Genomic DNA, 22,470 nt, shown 5'->3' with positions numbered 1-22,470 from the left:
GTAACAACAAAGTATTGAATGAGGCTCTGGAAAAAATGAAATCAGAAATAATCTCTCAGATAACTGCAGAGATTACCACAATACATACGATACTTAACGGCATTAGAGCAGACACAAAAAAATAGACAAACTTAAGAAAATTATGGAAAATCAGCATAGGAAAGAAATGGAATCCACGAAGCAGATTCAAGGAGAATAAAAACTCCATTGAAAGTATTTGAAGCAGATTAGGTCAGTGTGAGGACAGGATCTCAGATATTAAAGCCTGTAGTTAGCAACAAGGAAAAGAAAGATTTCTCAAAACTAGCAAAAGACCATGAAAAATCATCCAGTAGCTCTTCAATGAGACAAAGTATAATAATTTTAATTTGATTGGAGTCAGTGAAAAAGTAGGAGATACCACTAATAATATTAAAAAAGTGTTCACAGATGTTGCAGCAGAAAACTTGCCTGGTAGAGAAAAAGAATTAGACATGCAGATAAGTGAGGCACATAGTACTTCAGTTAGCCATGATCAAAAAAATTCTACAGCCAGGCATATCATCGTCAGGATCCCAGAAATTCAACACAAGAATAGAGTGTTAAAAACTGTTACGGAAAAGAAACAAATCACCTATGTAGAAAGGCCCATTAGAATCACAATTGACTTCTCAACACAGACTTTCAATTCAAGGAGTATTTACGGTGAAATATTCAAAGTCTAAAAGAAACAACAAGCCTTTGTACCCCACTAAATTACCTTTTAAAACTGGCGGAGAAGCCAGATGTGCTGGCACACACCTGTAATCACCGCATTCAAGAAGCTAAGGCAGGAGGGTCCTTGGGAGTTTGTGACCAGCCTGAGCTGCAAAGTGACATCAAGGCCAGTCTGAACTTATGTCTCAAAAAGACAAAAAAAAAAAAAAAAAAAAAAACCTGATGAAGAAATAAGATACTTTGATGACAAAGAACATCTGAGAAAATTTATAATCACCAAACTAGCACCCCAGAATGTTGTGAAGGACATTCTAGAAAGAGACGATAAGGACATCGCTCCATAAACCCCAACAGAAGGAATCCACCAGGCAAGGTGACGCAAACAATTAGAGGGGGGAAAAAAGGCAGGGAACCGGCAACAGGAAAAAAACATGACAAGAATAAGACAATACATATCAGTTATAACTATCAGTGTTAATGGTCTCAATTCACCAATCAGAAGACACAAATTGCCAGAATGGATCAAGAAGCAAGATCCAACAATATGCTGCTTACAACAAACACATTTAATTCAAAAAGAAATTCATAGGCTAAAAATAGGATGGAGAATAATACTCGTATGTGACAAAAACCCAGAAAAAAGCAGTGGTAGCTATTCTGTTGGCAGACAAAGTGAATTTCAAGCCCAGACTGATGAACAGAGCTAAAGAAGACTACCACATCCTCATCAAGGGAACAATCTAAGAGGAAGAAATAATAATCATAAATAGATATGTAACAAATACCAGTGCACTGAATTATATAAAACATAATGATGGACATGAAAAATCAAATAAGCTGTAACAGTTGTATTGTGATATCTCAATACCCCATTGTCACAAAAAGATCAACTAGACAAAAATTAATAATGAAATATTAGAACTGAACCTAACTTCTGAAAAAATAGACTTAGTAGATGTCTACAAAGTGTTCCACCCTACATCAGAATACACATTCTTCTCAGCTACACATGGAATGTTCTTCAAAACAGACCATATACTGGCTCATAGAACATGCTTAAGTAAATGCAAAGGAACTAAAATTATCCCATGCATACTCTCAGATCACAATGCAATGAAATTGGTAATCCATGGCAAAAGAAACTACAAGAACTTCATAAACAAATGGAAATAGCACCCTACTGAACAACCAGTGGGTCACAGATGAAATTAAAGAAGAAATTAAGACAATTTTTACAGTTGAATGATAATAGCAATACTATATACTAGAATTTATGCGACACAATGAAAGCAGTGTTAAAAGGAAAATTTATAGCAGTAAATACCCATATCAGGAAAACAGAACAAGTGCATATAAACAACTTCTTGTTGAACTTCAGACTTCTAGAAAAAGAAGAGCAGGCTAAGCCAAAAGCTTGTATGAGGGAGAAATTATAAAGATCAGACCAGAAATTAATACATTGGGAACTAAAAAATAATACAAAGAATCAATGAATCAAAGAGGTGATTCTTTGAAAGATTAAAAAAATTGACAAACCCTTAGCCAACCTTATCCCAAAAAAGGAAAGAAAAGACTCAAATATGTGTAATTAGGAATGAAAAGAGAAATCACAGCAGACCCTAAAGAAATCCAGAAAATCATCTATACTTCCTTGGAACACTTGTACTCTAAGATGAAAACTACAGAAGAAATGGACAGATTCCTAGGTACATATGAATTACCAAAGCTGAATCAAGAAGATACAAAAATCCTTAATAACTCAATTTCAATCAATGAAATTGAAGATGCAACACAAAAGCCTGTCAATAAAAAAAAAAGCCCAGGCTCTGACCCATTCACTGCTGTATTCTATGAGAAATTTAGAGAAGACCTAACCACTACATCTCAAACTCTTCAGTGAAATTGAATGGGAAGCAATACTCCCAGATTCATTCTTGGAGGCAAGCATTACACTGATACTAAAACCAGAAAAGATGCTAACTAAAGAAAGAATTACAGGCCAATCTTCCTAATGAACATTGATGCAAAAATGCTCAATATGATAACTGACAAGCAGACTGCAGCAAATCATCAAGAAGATTATACACCATGATCAAGTGGGACTCATCTCACAGATGGAGGGTTGGTTCAACATCCATAAATGTAATATACCATATTAACAGAGCCAAAGACAAAAATCACATGATCATCTCAAATAGATACAGAAAAAGCTTTTGACAAAGTCCAGCACCCATTCATGATTTAAAAAAAAAAAAAAAAACTTCCAAAAATCAGAATAGATGGTCCTTATCTCAATTGGTCTGAAGATGCAGCTTGCTAGGTAGCAGGGTAAAGAGCCTTTCTGAGAAAAACAACTCAGACACTAGAATTTAACATCATGAAGAAGACCAGATGACAGGAGAGGGATTCTCATGACCCAGGAAGAAACTGAGGAAAAGAAAAAAAAGTAAGTGAAAACGTGGATGAAAGGCTGGAACCAGATATTCTCACTGGGGCCGGTCCTGCCCTGTCTGGGCGCACCTTGGAGTCAGACGACTTACAGTCATGCTGAAGTCACGGCCACCACAATTGGGAGTTGGTGAACCCAGGGCCTTTGGTGGGAGGATGCGGCACAACGGAGAGTGGAACCAAAGTGGAGAGCTGCAGTAGCCTGTGGTGAGTGCTACCATTTGGCTCCCGCAGAGTGGGTGACCAGCTGGACAACATATTGGAGTTGAGCAGGATGGGCCCGAACCCGGAACCACAGTGACATCAGTCAGCTGCCCCTGGCCCAAAGAGGACTGGTGGTATCTGCTTGGGCTGGGTCACACCCCTGGTCTGGATCCAATAGCCAGGGATAAAACTGTCCTGAACCTGTGACGTCTGCACCTCACAGACTGACGTGCTGAAGACACTTGCCGGTTGACTGGCTCAGAGGAGAGGGGCCAGCCCACATTGTCCCTGTGTGCACCTCAGATCAACAGTAAACTGGAGAGGATAGCAATCCCCTAGCCAGTACGCTCCAGAAAAACTGTAAGCAATACAGAAAGGGCCTGAGACCTCCACCATACACCTATCTGAAAGAAACCAGAAACAACAAGAAAAAGCCTTCAGCTGCTGACCCAGGGAAAATAAGTCCAGGAGAGGTAAATAGAAAAGAGATTAAGGGCAGCAATCATGCAATATCAGCCACAGCACCAGGGGAAATAAATAAATACTTTCATGACCACATAGACGAATTTAAAACTGAAATTCTAATTCAAATGAGGCAAGATAAAAAGATTAATAAAAAAATGCTCTCAAGAAGACACAGATGGAAGAATGGAGGAACCCAGAAAAAGGAGAAAAACCTTTGATGAAGAATATAATAAACAAAATCTAGAATACATGAAATAGATCCAAAGAGATTACCAGGAAATTAAAAACTTCATTGAAAGCTGGCAAAATTCCTTGACAGAAACTACAGTTAGACTTTCGAAACTTGAAGATGGATTTGCAATGTGTGATCGTGAAAGAAAAGATCTCTTAAAAATAATAAGGAACCAGGAAGTAACAATACAAAGGCAAGAAGATGACAAGAGGATCTATAACTTAAGAATAAAAAAATATGAGCAAAGAAGCAGGAGTAACCACAAATGAATTAAAAAGGCTATTCACAGAAATAAGTAAGGAAAACTTCCTAAGCATAGGAAAAAGAAAATGATACCCAGAAGAATGAAGCATGCAGAACTCTAGCCAGCTACAGCCAAAACAGGTCTACACCCAGACATATAATAATCAAGATCCCAGAAATTCATCACAAGAACAGAATATTAAAAGTGGTCAGAGAAAAGAAACAGATCACCTATAAAGGAAAACCCATCAGAGTCACTACAGACTTCTCGACAGAAACTATCAAATCAAGAAGAGGTTGGAGCGAAGTATTCCAAGTCCTGAAAAAAAATAACCTCCAGCCCAAATTGATGTACCCTGAAAAACTGTCTGTCAGAATTAATGGAGAAACAAGATGTTTCCATGACAAAGAGGAACTATGAGAGTTCGTGACTACCAATCCAACCCTACAAAAAATGCTGAAGGACATGAGAGAGAGAGAGAAAATACCAGGATTCCAGCAACAGTGGCAGAAAGGCCTCAATGAATGGGGCAGACAGTGGAATGAAGGAGAAAAGTAGACAATCAACAGCAGAAAAATTGCATAGAAGAGATGAGGCAGAGAAGGTTGGCTATAATCTGTAATATAGATGGCCTTGATATACTAACAAAAAGAAACACAGGCAGAGTAAATCAAGAGATAGGGTCCATTGAGATGCTCTGAATAGGAAATATAATCAACCTAAAAGAGGGTGAATGAACTAAAAGTCAAAGATGAGAAAACGATGCTCTGTGTGATAGGGAACCAGAAAAATGATTTTCTTGTGTGATAGAGACAGCTCATCCAACAGCTGCAAATAGGTTGGAAAGTCATGACACTTTTGTGCATTGGAGAAACTACTCTGCTATAAGGAAGGAAAACTTTGAGGCTTTAGTAGATAAAGGAATACAGCTCAAGATCAAGCTCAGGCGTAAAAAGGTTCAGTACCACTTAAGTAGATAATGGATTGCCCCCCCAACCTAAAATCTAAAGGAGTTACTGGGCCCCAGAATGTACAGTGTACTCTGTGAAAGTGAAAGGGGAGGAATTGTTTAAAAAAAGAAGGCAGAGGGCATTGTTAACAGTGTATCAGTGTAACAGTGTTAACAGTGTAATTTAAAAGCCACATTAGTCTTATCGCTATTTAGTTTGATTTTATTCTGTTCCAGTCTGTCTACTCATATTAGATTTGAGGGCACAGACAGCTATCCCCAAAATAGCAGGATATACTATAGTAACTATCTTTAATTTCCTATTAGCCTAAACTGAAGCCCTATAATAATTATACTGTCTTACTACAACTGATCTTATTTAAATCTGGTTTGTTAGATCACTGTTTTCTCTTGACTGACTATTCGAATTTAGTATGCTTGATAGTATTAAGTCTAAGAGTAGAGGCAACTACTCTGAAGATGACAAGATGCAATAGGATGCCCATTCCAGTTTGATTATTAACTGCTTTTGAACTCCTATAATGTTTTATTTTTATTAATATTGCTATGTAGTGCTATGTTCAATTATATTATACCTGATGATACAGAAAATTCTATTGAAAATAACAACAGACATCATAGTAACTAGTGTAGATCACCTAGTATTGTGGTTTTATATGTCTTTTTTCATTTCATATTTTTCTAGCAATTTGTTTTGTTATCTTGTTTTGATCTGTTTTTCCCTATAATACAGAAAGAATAGGTATACATGTAGAGATTCACGCATGTGTAAAACTTCTAAACAGTTTACGAGAGTAACAGTTTACAAGAACAGGTTATATAATGCATGGTGTAATGAACAGATAATCTGAAGAAGAGATACTAAGATACCCAGTGCCAATTCTGTAGCATTATGATATAAAATCTAGCAATACTATTATTCGCTGTTCAGAGTGATATTAGTCTATTGTCTTTTGTTTAATTTCAACATACGTAAAGTTATGGACAGCTGTTTCGAAGAGAATGAGACACATTATCGCAGCCATTGTTGACTTCCCTATTGTCTGATCTTGAAAAACTAAAATGCCTCATCATCCTGCTCTGATCAGTATAGTACTATATTGTTCAGTATGTGTTCACTATGTGTGAAAATATGGACAACTATTTGGAAGAAAACAAGAGACAATATGATAGACAGTGAAGATCCCAAGTGGTCTTGCTTTGAAATCTGTGTTTCTTAAATTGTTTTCTTATTATCTGTTTTGTTCTGGTTTGTTCTCTTTAAAATAAAAAAAAAATTTTTTAAAAGATGGTCCTTATTTCAATCCTATAAAAGCCATCTGTGACAAGCCAACAGCCAATATCATACTAAATGGACATAAATGAAAGCTTTCTCTCTAAAATCAGAAACAAGTCAAAGATGTCCACTGTCTCCACTGTCAACATAGTCCTGGAAAGCTTTTTTTAAAATTATTTTTATTTTTTTTTTAAATACTTTGTCCTGGAAAGCTTAACCAGAGCAATTAGACAAGAGAAAGAAATAAAAGGAATAAAGATAAGAAAGGAAGAAGTTAAACTATCGTTATTTGCAGATGACATCATACTTTCTACATAGAAGATCCCAAAAACCACTAAAAAAAAACTGATAGATTTAAAAAACAAATTCAGTAGCATAGCTGGATACAAAGGCAACACTTAAAAATCAGTAGTCTTCCTGAATATGAATAACAAACTCACTGAGAGAGAAATCAGAGAAACAACATCTTTTACAACAGCATCTAAAAAAATAAAATACTTAGGAATCAATCCTAATGAAGGATATAAAAGACCTCTACATTGAAAACTACAGTACTCTGATAAAGAAGATGGAAGAGGATATTAGAAAATGAAGAGACATCTTGTGCTCTTGGGTAGGAAGAACCAATATAGTAAAAATGGCCTTCTAAAACTGTTATATAGATTCATTGCAATCCCAATAAAATTCCAATAGCATATCTTACAGAATTAGAGAAGACAATCCTAAAATTCATCTGGAACTAGAAGAGACCTAGAATAGCAAGGACTTGTCTTTGATAAAGGTGCCAAACACATTCATTGGAAGAAAGATAGCCTCTTTAATAAATGGTGCTGGAAAAACTGGCTCTCCACATGCTGAAGATTAAAGTTGGACCCATATTTTTCACCATGCACTAAACTAAATTCTGAATGGATCAAAGGTCTAAATATTAAAACAGAAACATTAAATCTGCTTGAAGTTATAGTAGGTAAAACTCTTGAAGACTTTGGTGCAGGCAAACACTTTATGAATTAAACCCCATTTGCACAAGAACTGTCACCAAAAAAATTAACAACTGGGATCTTGTCTTACTAAAATTAAAGCTTTTTCACAGCAAGAGAAACGAACAGAATGAAGCGGCAACCCACAATGTGGGAGAAAATGTTTGCTAGCTGTTCTTAAACAAAGGATTATTGTCAAGAACATGTAAAGAATGCAGAAAATTGTCCTCCCAGATTTAAAGACTCAATCTAAAAATAGGCATCTGAATTGAGTACACACTTCTCAGATGAAGAAATATAAACAGCAAATAAATACATGAAAAAATGTTCAAGATCACTGGTCATTCAAGAGATGCAAATTAAAACAACAGTGACATTCCACTTCACTCCAGAAAGGGAAACTCTTATCAGGATATCAACCAATCAAAAATGCTAGAGGGGCTATAGGGAAAAAGGAACACTTTTCCACTGTTGGGAGTATAGAATGGTGCAAATCAGTGTAGAGAATACTCAAAAAACTAGGATTGGAGGTCCCATTTGACCCAGCTACTCCTCTCCTGGGTATCTTCCCAGAAGAATTACAAACATCGTACTGTTGTAATAGCTAGATCTTGGAAACAATCTAAATGCCTATCAAATGAGTAATGGATAAAAAAGATGTGGTACTTTCCTACAATGGAGTACCACTCAGCCATAAAGAAAGACAAATTTGAGACTTGTATAGGTAAATGGAATTAACTTGACCATACTCATCAACAAAATAAATCAGACCTGCATATGTAGACATCGTATTGTCTCACTAGTATGAGAAGCTGAAACTATGCATATGTATGTATGTATAATGTGTGTGTACATACATATGTATATACATATATAAAATTATAGGTAAGATAGTTATAGTACTGATTTCTGTGAGTTCATTGAAGAGAAGGGTTTGTGCCAGTGCTGATCAGATAATTGAATGTAGACATTTTGTGCTGTGGGTGACTGATTTGGGGATGTCAGTGTGCACAGTTGATGTACCATGTTGTCTTCTGATTGTTGTGTTATAAATTTTTTTCCTCTTTAAAATAAAATGGATTTTAAAAAAAGAATTAGGAATGAGATTTAGTGGGGATAAGAATGTTTTGTTATTTTGGTCTACATAGGGATTTAACTGGTCTAGATGGTGATAAATACTGTAGTACTAGTTGATAATGGTGAGAGCCTACCTTGGAGAACAGTTCAGACAGTTTGCAAAGCAGCAGATTTTTAACTAGTTAATGGATACAACAGACTGGTATTATTTTCAAAAGGTGATGCTACTGTGAGATGAATTAGATCAGACGGAGATGAAAAAGATGGGAAAACCCGTGGGTGCCTATTGCAAATTTAGGTTTGAGTTAGGATGGTGACAATAAAATGAAGAGGGGCAAATGTAACAGATGTTAGAATGAAGACCAAAGTTAGGTGACTGGAGAAGAGGAAGGACTAGCAGTTATGAAGTGTGGTGGAAATATGTGGTGATTTTTTAATTTTAAAAATGCATTGACTTCCAGGAGAACATGGTGGATAGATAACAGCAGCTACAGAGGCTCTCTGAGATAGCCAGCTTAGATTCCAGGAATGGTGCAATATGTGGAGTCCTAAGCAAGGGCAGATATACTCTGCCAACCCAGAAACAAACTAAGCTGAGAGAAACCAACTGGAAATGCAATCCTGGTGCTACAACTGGAACAACTAAAGTCTCAGTGCTGAAGCTGAAACCTGTGCCTCTGGAAACTGCAGCTTGAATTTCCTGCCACCGCTGCTGCATCTGAATCGGCACAGCAGGGCTAGAGATGCGAGTGCTCTGAAAGCAGGAATCAGCGAACCGAATTGAGAGCAGAGCTGGTGAGGAGCCCTGCATCGACCTGCGGTGAGCAAGAGGAACAAAGACCCTTCCATAGACTAAGAGGCTCCAACAGAGGACATTCTGAGACTGGGCAGACTAGCCGGAACAGGACGCTGCAGTGACTTCAGTCATATATTCCCCTCACAGGCGGGATTGGTGGGGAGCGCTTGACCTGGGTGGCGCCACGGACTAAGACCCAGTAGGCTACCCCAAACCAAGGTCCCTGCGCCTGGCAGTGTATCCTAATGCAGTGAAACCTTCAGCAGGTTGACTGACCTGGAGGGGCCGGCCCAGCAGAGGCTGCCCAGGTCTGTGTCTCCCTAGTACACTGCAGTGGGCGGGAACACCTAGCCGGCACTATTCAAACAAACTGTAACAGACAAAGAAAGAAACTGGGCCTCCTATATTCACTTATATAGAAGGAACAAAAAGTATGGGAAGAGGGAGCAATAAGAAAGGGTCCTCAGTCCCCAATCCTGAGAACACTGATCTAGGAAAGGTAAATGCAAAGGAGAATGAGGACAGAAAACATGCAATATCAGGCACGGCACCAATAGACATAAAGCGATATCTCCGGGATCTCATAGACAAGTTCAAAAGTGAAGTATTTAACCAAGTAAAGCAAGATATAAGTAGAATAGTTAAAGAAATGCTAAGCACCTCCCAAGAAAAAAACAGATGGTGGAATGGAAGAACAGAAAAAGGGAGAATTGTTTGATGGAGAAAATAGAGAAAATGTAGAATACATGAAGCAGGTTCAAAGAGATTACCAGGAAACTAAAACTGTATGAAAGCTGGTATAACAGCTTGAAAGAAACTAAAGATAGATTATCTGAACTAGAGGACATATTTGTAATTTGGGAGCATGAAATGAAAAACTTCTTAAAAATAAGGAAACAAGCAATAACAATACAAAGGCTAGAAGATGATAAGAGGATCTGTAGCTTAAGAATTAAGAATGTAAAGGAAGAAGCAGGGATACAAACAAATGAAATGCAAAGGCTATTCACAGAAATAATCAAGGAATATGGGAAAAGGTAAAGATACTCAGATTTATGAGGCATACAGAACCACAGCCACCTACAACCCAAACAGAACTACACCCAGGATATAATAATCAAAATTACAGAAATCCAATATAAGAACAGAATATTAAAAAGCTGTCAGAGATAAGAAACAGATCACTTACAAGGGAATATCCATCAGAATTACAGCAGACTTCTCGGCACAAACCATCAAATCACGAAGAGCATGGGGTGAAATAATTCAAGCTTTGAAAGACAATAACCTCCAGCCAAGATTGATATATCCTGCACAACTGTCCTTAGACATTAATGGAGAAACAAGGTGCTTCCAGGATAAAGAGGAACTAGGGAAATTTGCAACCACCAATTCATCTCTACAGAGAATACTGCAGGACATTCTAAAAGAGAAAAATACCAGGATTCCAGAAATAGTGGCAGAGAGGCCACAATGAATGGAGCAGAAAGCAAAATGAAGAAGACAAACTGACAACTAATGACAGAAAAAGAGCTCAACAGAAATGAGGCAGAGAAGGTTGGATGGTAGGAACAGCTATTTTGGAGAAAAAAAGACATCATAATAGGTAGTGATGATTTAATATCATCTTGTTTTGAAGTCCCATCAAGCTTTTGTTCTTCTGTCTCCATTGGTCTTAACATCTTGTATCTTACTGGATTTTATTATATATGATAATATAAACAAAAACTTTTATAGACAAGGAGATTATACAGAAACCATTGTTCACTTTCTGTTGGTTGGTTCTAAATACCCAGTAATACGGTCATTCTCTTGAATGGTTTTATATTGTCTTGATATGTTTGATGCTACAATATACAAAGTTATACTTAAAGATTTCAAGGAAAGAGACACTATGGTAACCACTTTTATGTCGGGATATCTTGTGGTGAAACACTATTTTGCTTAAATGGTTATGTTCCGACCTGTGCTATTTTGTTGTTATGTCCTCTTTTTATCTCAATCTCTTTTTTTATTATTTTTTTATTTTTATCTTTAATTAAGGGAAAAATAAAAAATATCAGGGTATATTATAGTAACCCATTTTGATTTCCTATTAACTTGATTTGAAACCCTGTATTGCTCTGACCATCTTGTCTTAACTGATTTTCCTCTATTCTGTTTTGCTTGATACTACCAAGTTTGAGAGTATAGGCAACAACTGTGAAGACAGTAAGATTCACTATGATGCCCATTCTGGTTTGACTATTATCTTCTTTTGAAGTCCTATAATGTCTCCAATGATTTGGTTTTATTGGTTTTGTTCTTTACTGTTTTGTTCAATTTTATTATAACTAATGATATAGGCAATTCTTTTTAAGATAGCAAGAGGCATCATGGTAACCATTGTTGATCACCTTGTATTCTGTTTTTACATTATGTACTATGTCCATCCTTTTGATTTGAGTGACTCTGTTTTGTTATGTCACATTTGGTTTTATTCTCTTCAAAAAAAAGTAATAAGAACTGTGGGAGTAATAAAACCCAAAATGTGTAATTGTTATTGTACAAAAGAGAGGAAAAGAAAGTGCTCTAAAGGATATAACTGCATGTATATTTAAGTGTATAAGATAGATAACCATATTACTGAGTTTTGTTGGATCACTGAACAGAACTGTTTGCAGTCTCACTGTTTGAATGTCCACTTTATATGCTTTAATTTTGTAACTTGAACAACTATTTCTAAGATGACAGTATATAATCTATTAACTAGTGATTTCCTACTGTTTATTTTTTTTTAATTCTGTATAACTTGTACCCTTTTTCTGTTTTTTTTTTTCCTTTACTCCTTAAATAAAATTTTTTAAAAATGCATCACAGTAAAAGACACATTGCCATGAATGCCCCTCAAGATATTCTCCCTGGTTTTGGATACACTTAATCTCATCTTTCCTGCCTGTTTCTGAAGCAGTTTTGAAAGTCCCCTTTCATGAGTGTCTTTATGAATTGTGATCATAAATACAGGGAATGCTGCTGCCAGATGCCATCTGATGGAAAGACTGGCTCATAAAAACTTCCCAGTGTGTCCTTATCCACCTTATTCACCAGACCTGGCATTGTTTGACTTTTGAAAAGGCTCTTCTCCAAAGTCAAAATGATGGTGAAAAGTAAACATTTTGAATCAGTTTAGGACATTGAGGCAGCCAGGACAGCACAGCTAAAGATATTCATGAAACAGGACTTCAGAACTGCTTCTGAAAGTAGCCAGAATGATGGTATCTAACCTGAGGGAGGGCATGTTATGAAGGAGATTGGTGGCAATGTGTCTCTTACTACAATTTTAAAAGAATAAATATTTACCATAGCTTTCAATCATACCTCACATGGGTCAGGGAAGAAGCAGTCAAGACCCTAGAGCACTTTCCACAGGTACGGAGAGTAAAGGAGGTGAGGCTGGTGGACCTCACTCATGGCAGGGTTTTAGTTGATCTCTAAGAGAAGCCCTGGGAAAGGGAAAACTCCCTTCTATGCGGTCTTTAAGGTAAGGGAAACACCTAAGGTTTTGAAGCAGCAAGAGAAAAGACAATAGTGAGGGAAGTAATCATCTCCCACTTAAAGAGATTTCAAAACCTTCATCTAGGGGCTGGAGATTTAACTCAGCGGCATAAGTGCCTGGTTTGCAAGCAGGCAGTCGTGAGTTCAATCCCTGGATCCGATTAAAAAAAAAAAAACCTTCATCTAGCCAGGAATGGTGTTGCACGTCTGTAATCCTAGCACTTGGGAGGCTAAAATAGGAAGATCTTTGTGAGTTCAATGCCAGCCTGAATTACAAAGCGAGACCCTGTCCCAAAAACAGCAAAAAAAATATCCCGTGAGTTTCTGTCTCATATTCTCCTTTCTCATTCTCCCTGCAGATCCAGAAACAGCAAGGTCTAACAGTTCCAAAATCACTACCACACTGGGTCTGGTCGTCCATGCTGCAGGTAGGGATGGGCTTTCTTCCTGCACTCGGGAAAGCTGGGTGTTTGCTGAGACCTTCCATACAGAACAGTTTAGGCTGGCCTTTGGGGAAGGTGCTTAGTATTTGTGCCAGGTTTACGAGCTAAGCATGATTTTAAAAGGTTGTATTAGAACACAGCAATGCCCACATGTTTATGTATTATCGATGGCTGCTTTTGGAGGCTAAATGATCCATAAAGCCTCAAGTATTTCTTGGGCCTGGCTGTTTAGTAGTTTACTGACCTGTGCCCTAGGTCTCATCAGGAAAAGATCCCTGTCACCTCTGGCACATGTCTACACACAGTCTCAGGGAAAGAAGGGATGTGGCATGCAAAAGGTGCCAGCATTGCTAATGGGGCATACTTCAGAACCACAACCCAAATCTGGTAACAAAGGAGGGCATTGAGAGGTGGCATGGTGTTATCCAGAAATTTCTGGTATGACATTCCTTCCTATTAAAATTCCCTCATTCAGCCATTATGCTTTAGGGTAAATCGGAAGGGTCAAGACCTAGTGTCTTTATCAGTAATATGCAGAGATGCTTCCCTTGAAATTCTTTGGCTTTCTGTTCTTACAGTTTAATTGTCTAATCAGTGAATTTTTGAGCTTCATATCTTTTCCATTAACAGCACTAAAAATAAATGGCATACTGAATACTGTGGGCCAGGCACTAAGCTCTTTACATAATATATCACTTAATCGTCATCAAAACCCAGAGAAATCTGTACTTCGTTGAACCCATTTTACAGATGTGAAGACTGAAGGCCATAAAGGTTAAGTAACGTCAGATCAGACCCAGCTCTACCAGACTCTAAGGCGCCCTGTGCCCACAGCCACTCCATTGCTATTGTTGTTTAAGCATTTTATGTTCTGTTGTTTCCAAATTTAGCTGATGGTGTTGCTTTGGGAGCAGCAGCTTCTACTTCACAGACTAGTGTCCAGCTAATTGTGTTTGTGGCAATAATGCTACATAAGGTAAGTTAAGAATTAATATGGAATATATTCATGCTTAAAATTTCTCTTGATCTTTAATGTTTTTATGGAAACAATTTTTTCCTCATTCATTTTGGAGAATTATATAGATTGTTTATAGTGATTTTTTTGCTACCATTAAAATTCTTACTGAGGGGCTTTTTTTTGTCATCATATACACAAACTTAAATTCTCTAGATTTCTATATCTTGTGAAGTTTTTTTCATAAGTATTTCTCTCTTCTTGACTCTTTCCTGCCATTCAAGAAACATTCACTTAGCTTAGAACATTAATTTCTAAAAGGCGAAGAGCTTGGTTTCATGCTGTGTCTGGGGTTTTGCTGTGAGACTTCATAGTCAGTGATGTTACTTCTTCATGTGGGAGCAAGCCATACTCGGAGAGTGATAGCAAGGTGTAACTGTTCATTTCCAGGCCCCAGCAGCTTTTGGGCTGGTTTCCTTCTTAATGCATGCTGGCCTGGAGCGGAATCGAATCAGAAAGCACTTGCTGGTCTTTGCGCTCGCAGCACCGGTTATGTCCATGGTGACATACTTAGGACTAAGTAAGGTAAGTCGGGCCATCCCTAGCTTATCTAGACATGTGTCTTGTTCCTTTGTGGCCTATTTGAACTTCAAAGCCTCTTATGTCACATCTTCCAACAGAATTACTTTTCTAAACTAAAGATCTAAAGCAGAAGTAGGGGCTGGGGATTTAGCTCAGCGGCATAAGTGCCTTCCTGGCAAGTGTGTAGTCGTGAGTTCGATCCCTGGTACCGATAAAAATGGAAAAGACAAAAAAAAGCAGAAGTAAAACCTATACAAGGGAAACATCTTAATCCTGTCAGTCCTTGATAAAATAAATTTCCTTATTTAATTTGAAGTCCAAGCAATTTGTATAAGTTCATGATAGAACTTCAAGATGTAAAGGGCTGAGGATTTAGCTCAGCAGTATAAGTGCCTGCCTGCCAAGTATGAGATTGCAAGTTCGATCCTCAGTACCGGGGGGAAAAAAGAACTTCTAGATGTAAGATAATGCATTACTTACACTTAACCAGCCATGCTTATTTTATTTGACAGATAAGTGTTTAGTGTTGCATAAATATGTGGAGCATGCATGACAAGCCACGTGGCAGTGTTCAGCAGAGTAAGGAGTGAGCAGAGTGGTTGTGTTCAACTAAATCTCAAATTCCTTGCACTTCCAGCTCTCGTATCACCTGCTAGTATCTAGTTCTTATCATTGAACATAGCTTCTGACATCTGTCAGTTGTCAGCTCAGCACCTGTGCTTTGTCCCTTTCCCAACCTGGACCTTCCCGTGCCTTAGAATTCTATTTATCTGGGCTATAATTTTCCCAATGTTACCTAAATGTCAGCTGCCAGGCTCTCAGAGGAAAAATTTAAACCAAACTGACTCAGGCCTAGTTCAGAGGAACTGCTTTCCCCTATAAACCCTCCATGAAGGCCATTGATTCATCGTTGTACTCTACAGGTTTTCCTTGTTTAATGCCATACCTTAACAGTTTACCTTCAACAGTTCTTTTGGCTTAAAACCAAGTCATGCTGTTCAGTTCTTGCATCCTACGTTTGGACTTAAGACCCAGGAATATGAGCAGCAGTGGAATGACCGCTTCTACAGTGTCATACTATAGTTTCTGCTGATTGCACTGCTCTGTTAAACATTTCAGTACTGTACTACATGTAAGAGTTACGCAAAGTCGTCAAGTTGGGATTTCCCTTGACCATTTCTTTGTTCTGAATAGTGTAATGTATCTACTATATACAGTCCCTCCTTTAGTGACCAGTTCACTTAACAACCTGGTTGGGACTCAGTCATTCAATGACTGAAATGGGACTCAGTCATTAAATGAGGAGTGTTTGTATAGTGAAACCTGTATAAAAGATACAGAGTGCTAAGCTGCTGTTACTCAAGGCTTTGCTGCTCTTGATTGCTAATAAATGAGTAGTTACAAACACCTTTCCATTCTGCTAAAGAGTCTTCTCTTTCAGTGACTCTTGGTCAACTGATTGATGTAAGTTTTAGAATTTTTTATAGGAAGGTACTGATAATTCTTAGGCATGGAGTTCCATGCTGCATTAGTGGCTGGTGCTTAAACTTTTAATTAATCACCTAGTCCATAGACCTGCTTTTTAAATAGAAAAGGCTGAAATTATTTGAAGATTAACACATCAGGTCCTTCTACACTCTGTGAGTAACCTCTACATCTTCATTACTACTGTGTCTCAAGTATCTGGCTGACAGCCTGGCTTAGAGAATATTTGTTAAATATTAGTAGGATAAATTAATATCTGAAATGTAATGTCTGCATTATTTTATTGTTAATGACATCTCAAGAATAATACTGGCAAACTCTGGTCAACCAGCACTTAAAGTTTTTTTTTTTTTTTTGGATAGCAGTTATAGTGAATATAGTTGATGGTACTGTATTTTTCAAACCTGATATATATATTTCAAATATCCTTACCACAAAAGCACTAAATATTTAGAGATAATGAGATAATGTGTTAATTGGCTTGGTTTAATTATTCCAGATTATATTCATAAATCACATCATTTTATACCCTACAAGTATATATAATTATAAACTGTCAATTTTCAATAATTTTTGAAAAAAGCAATTATGTATATCACTGATCTTCTTAAATTGGAAGCACCCATAAAGAACATAGACTACTCAGGTCTCAGGATGTGTTTGGTGTCCCAAACCACACCAGGATTTACTACTGAGGGTTTTTAATGGAGACTTCTTCATGACCCCAACCTTTACTTAATTTTTCCTCTTTCTCTCTTTTTATTAACAGAGCAGTAAAGAAGCCCTTTCAGAAGTTAATGCCACTGGAATGGCCATGCTTTTCTCTGCTGGGACATTTATTTATGTTGCCACCGTACATGTGCTCCCTGAGGTGGGCGGAATGGGGCACAGCCACAAGCCTGACAGCGCTGGAGGGAGAGGCCTCAGCCGCCTGGAGGTGGCAGCCTTGGTTCTGGGCTGCCTCATCCCACTATTCCTGTCCATAGGACACCAGCATTAAACATCTGGGCCCCAGCCTCAGCCCATGGCCTTTTGCCACACAGTGAGAACAGCCGGCACCTGTCAGCCACTCACTTCCTCAGTCTCTGTCTCGCCTTGCCCATCTCCACCTGTATCCCTAGAGCCCGGAGGGAGGTGAGAGTCGATCCTGGAGTGATGGACAAGTGAATAGCGTAGGAGCAGCGCATTGTGACTAGGTAGAGGCTTGTGTTGTCGTTTAAAGGGCCCTTGACACATTGAGTTTTGATGTTTCTCTTAACCCTATTCTCAGGGAAGATGGAATTTAGTTTTAAGGAAAAGTAGGAAGTTCATACAATGAAATAGTCATTAAAAACACACAGTGTTCTGTAAGTAAAGTAAATCTCTTAGAGGCTCTGCCACTTTACCCCTTGATTTTTGGCATGGTTCTCACCGTGTGAGATTGGTACTTTTACATCAGTGCCACACACTTTAATAGAAGGTCATAGCACCCACTCAGATGCTGAAGGTCATTGCAGTTAATTTGCAACTACAGCAAGGGAAAGAAGGGCTGGACACCTTGAAAACTGAATTATGCTCAAAGGAGTATCTATTGAAAGGGGACACCTAGAGAGACTTCCATGCTTCCTTTGCATGTGTCTAAATACAGCCTGCCATCCCGTCCTGGGGATAGCAGTGGGACTAGCTTCAGAAGAGGTGGGTGCTCTTTTGGAGCATTTCTTTCTAGTTTCCTTTGCAAAGTACTTGCCTCCAGCACATTCTTACAGAGGAACCAAGTTCTAGTAGATGTGGGCTGAGGCTTTCCTCCAGTAACTGCTGATCACACTATCTTTGGAAATGAAGGGGAGGCTAAATTTTAAGTCAATTTGGGTAGTTACTGACATTTTTGTAGTCACCTTATTTAGAAGACTATCAAAAATCTTAATTTTTTCTTCCAGTATTTCTTTTATCAGGTCAGCTGTCCCTGTGGTTAAGCACTTGTCCAGTGTGGGAGCATTGTGCTTGCTCACGTAAACACCCACAGCATGAAGGAAGTCTGGCTGTGTCATAAGAGAGAAGTGTCTGCCCAGTAGCTTAAAGCTTCTCAAAATCATGTCTTATGTATTCCTCTTAGGTTATCTCCTAGCTTTTCCCTTTGGCCTGTTGTACAATTTGCTGCTCACTGTTGGTGGCACTATTCATACTTGCGTGAGATGAATGCTTAATGAGAACAACCACTTTTTGAACTGTGATGATGAAGATAATATTGTCTCTGTTCTATTGCCTTCAAAGAAGTTACTTTTGTGTCAAATGCAGCATCCTTAAGTTCTCAAAATATCACCTCCTTGTGTGTGAATTGACATACTGTCTAATATTCTGATAATTTAAACAGTCAAGGCAGCAAAAGTATTTAACAAACTAAGGTAATTTTTCCATGTTTGCCAAAACCCATATAAATCCTGTTTTGTCAATTAAGTGTATAATATGTATTCCTAATTTATTTTGATTTTCTGTACCATTTCAAAACAAATTTTTTACATTAAGAAGGAACCAAGACTAGTTTCTTCAGGGCAGTGGGTTTGTTTGTCAAATGTGTTACATAATGCATAAACCAGCATGCCTGTGATTTCTTTTTTTTCCCCCTAGATTTGTCACTGTCAGCAGCTGTGGAATTAAACTTGTGTGCCCTCTGCTGGTTGCAATGAAGAACATAGCATAAATAGTATACAGTTTGAATAGTAGCTGGCAACCATTGCACATGATAACGTTAAAACTAAGGGAAGGCCCTGTAGGAAAAGTCTGAGCCACTCTCCTGATTAGAAGGTAACAGCTGACCCATAGAAGGTTTCAGGTGTCACCTTGTCCTTCAAAGTATGGTTGCCTAGATTCTCTCCAGAAACTTACTTTGTCAAAGAAATAGATTTTTTTTGTCTGATTTGGTTTTGACAGAAGTAATTTCTATCCTATTGTGTGTGCAGAAATTTGTTGTGCTGGCCAAAGCCTCTTTCAGCAGTGCCTTGCCATCACACTTAAAAGTTTGGCTAGAATATCTTGTTGAAAGGGCATTGAACTCTGGAAAGGATTGAACCATCAGACTTCCAAATTTGCCTTCCCCTCTGGACCTCAATATTTACCAGCTCTCAGAAGACTTGGGCTTTTTCTTAGTCTTAAAGCTGCAGCCTCAGGAATTGCTTGTTCCTCCCCTGGTCAGCAGGCAAAAATAGCCATACATCTCACAGGGCTCAAATGCATCTTCAGGCAGCAGGGATCCATGTAGCAGGGGCCTCTACCAAGGAAGAGTTTGCTCCACGGTGGGCAGAGTCTCAGGAGAGGCCATCTCAGTGTTAGCCTGCGCACATTTCGGTTGTTTTTCTCTTGTTTAAACTGCCTCCTTAGCTGTGGATGCCTTAATGCTGTAGCACATTTGAGAACATTAACAATACTTACATTGCTGCCATGACTACTGGAATTATTGGCTACCAAAGAGATGCAATTGACGATGAAAAGCGTGGTCCATCCTTCTTCACAACCAAAGTCAACCTTTATTGCAATTTGAGTCCTTTTGCTTGATAGGCATAGACTTTCTTCAGATTCGAAATGCTCTCTGAAATGCCAAAATAAGTTGATAAATCCTACTGTCCTATTTCCCCCCACTTGTTTTCCAGTTAGTTGCTTCTCGTTCTCATATCAGCAAGGCAGGGATGTCCCAGGTTTCATTCAGTTTTGCTATGCATCTTGTTGCCAGATTTTGTCTGTCTGTTTGTCTGTCTTTCTTTCCTTTTTTTGCATAGGTTCTGTACTGGAATGTAAAGAGTTGAAAATGGTACTACCTACAGAGGCTGTGTTCTCTTTCACTCTTTACATCCTTATTTCCTAGTTCAAAACAGCCCAGTCACCTTGCTCCATATTTTGAATCATTAGAGGAAAAAAAGGAACTGTTTTGTGGTGTCATTTCTTATAGAAAGGAGAAAATATAATTATGTTTTTTACCAGCCTACTTCTCAGTGTCACTGCCTGGTTTTTCTCTTTTTCAAGGATTAGAACTAGGAGGACACACCGGCATCGGAGTGTGTTAAGCCCCAGACACAGATGGTAGCTAGGTACCAGGAACTGTATGCCAACAGCACAAGTCCCAAAGATTGTGCCTGCCTCTTGGGCCCAGAGCCCCTTGGGAGCCTGAGAATCACAGCCACTTCTTCCCAAACTGCTGCAGTGCAAAGCAAGACCATAGTTGTTCAAGAGAGGAACCTTCTTTGCATCAGAAGTGTTTTGCTCAGAACAGAACTGCACATCATCCATAGAGTGCAACTGGAGATGCTATGAAATTAAAGCCGATGATGTAACCTCTCTGTACCTAAGACATCTTAACTATCTCAGGAGACCTGAAGGAGATTTGTCTTTGTGGGAAAGGACTGGCCAACTATTTAGGAATCTCTTGATAAACTCGCCTAACACAGCTGCTTAACACACAGATACCAGCTTTGATCTGCATCAGGTGGTGTGTTCCCGCAAGCTGGGAGTCTTCATGGGATGGTAACTCTGCAGTTTCCCTGGTTTGGTGGCCTAAACAAAGTTTTAAATGTCCCCTTTTTTGGATCCTTTGTATACATGAAATCATTCCATAGATGGCTGCCTTATAATTTTGTCTCTTTCCATTTTAATTGTGAATGGTTTAAAAGAATTGCTGTTTTCTGATTTGTTTTATGATATTAAATTTTTATTAGTGCCTACCCTACATGAGTGACTCATTACTTATTCGTTGGCAGTGTTTCTTTCTGACAACCAGAATTGACTCACATTTAAAATTCAAAAAAGTACTGAGAAGCTGTGAAGGCTGGTGGAAAGTACCTACCACATGCTCATCCTTTAACAAGGGAAGAGGGAAAATTAGGGACTGTACCGACTGCTCCCAGAAATACAAGTTTGTTGACACTTTTTTTTGCTTTGTTGTTATAGATCGCAAGTATGATTTACGGAGGTAGCTTTTTCCCTCCAAAAAGGAGAAGCAGGCAGCAGATACCAGTCACGAATTCATTTCAAACAACAGAGTCATTCTGTGTGCATAGAGACACTCTGAGCAACTGACTCTAGAAATAAAGATTAAAATAGAAGTGCAACTTGTGAAACCGGTCATTGCACTCCTTCTGTGGACTTTATTGCCATGATGGTTTTTTTGTTTGTTTGTTTGTTTGTTTGTTTTGTCTTGTCTTGTTGTAAGACAGGGTCTTGTTATGTAGTTCAGGCTTCCTTGAACTTGGAACAATCCTCTTGCCTCAGCCTCCCAAGTGTTGAGATTATAGGGATGCTGTGTGGCTTATTTTTAATTTAAGTATAAATATATGCTATATATAGCAGTATATCATTGAAATGTATTATTTGAGTCAGTTGGGCACACACCTGTGTTTCCAGCTACTCAAGAGGCTGAAGCAGGAGGATCACCGAAGGCCAGATGTGATGGTGCATCCCTGTAATCCCAGCACTCTGTAGGCTGAAGCAGAAGGGATACTGAGTTCAAAGCCAGCTTGGGCTATAGAGTGAATTCAAGTTAGCCTGAATTACATGGCAAAACTGTCTCAAAAGAAAAAAAAATTACTTGAACAAGTTAGAAGCCAGGCTGGGCAACTTAGGGAGACTGTATCTCAAAAAGACAAAACAAAACACTTTTCATCTCATTCAGAGATAATTACTAACATTTGGCATAGTTTCTTCTAATTTTTTTCTAGGCTTAAGAAGAATAGAGAAAGCATCTTTTGCATATTTTCAGTGTGTCTACAGAAGGAACAGGAAAACTGTGAGGGTGAAGGGCTGAGAGTGTGGCTTAGCGGGAACACATGTATGAGACCCTGTATTCAGTCCCAGGACCAGAAATAAATTACTAGATCCCATTAGTTGCGCTGGACCTCTGTAGGCATTACATGTGCTAGAGTGACTGTGCCCCAAGTGTCCCAGGGGTCTGACACCTCATGAAGAACATAATATTTATGATCCCTACCCATCTCTACAGGAGTCTCCTTTGCCTTGAGCAGTGGGCCTTGAAATCAGAAGCAGCATTATGCCCTGTCACACTGCTGAGAGAGAGTGTGTGTGTGTACATAACCAAGATAGCCAATCATCTTTAGTTTTGT

General features: G+C 38.5%; 1 protein-coding gene across 4 annotated transcripts in view; it reads left to right on the top strand.

Annotated features, from left to right (window-relative positions):
* Slc39a9 (solute carrier family 39 member 9) overlaps positions 1-21,080 on the top strand; it is a 67,365-nt gene extending 46,285 nt beyond the window's left edge. For 2 of the 4 annotated variants that reach the window (XM_003472379.5, XM_063241155.1), the window contains exons 4-7: positions 13,282-13,350; positions 14,256-14,341; positions 14,771-14,905; positions 17,157-21,080. In XM_003472379.5, coding sequence (XP_003472427.1) covers positions 13,282-13,350; positions 14,256-14,341; positions 14,771-14,905; positions 17,157-17,387 — 521 coding nt within the window. In that variant the 3' untranslated portion in view covers positions 17,388-21,080. The remainder of the gene's footprint in view (positions 1-13,281; positions 13,351-14,255; positions 14,342-14,770; positions 14,906-17,156) is intronic. The other 2 variants (XR_216341.4, XR_010044890.1) reach the window with 2 other exon arrangements.
* Positions 21,081-22,470: the final 1,390 nt, after the last annotated feature.

Source organism: Cavia porcellus, unplaced genomic scaffold (assembly GCF_034190915.1).
Source record: "Cavia porcellus strain 051 isolate PalLab524CR breed Dunkin Hartley unplaced genomic scaffold, mCavPor4.1 scaffold_31, whole genome shotgun sequence".
NCBI classification, from domain to species: Eukaryota; Metazoa; Chordata; class Mammalia; order Rodentia; family Caviidae; genus Cavia; species Cavia porcellus.
Note: the sequence above shows the minus strand (reverse complement) of the source record. Positions and strands in the feature narration are given on the sequence as shown.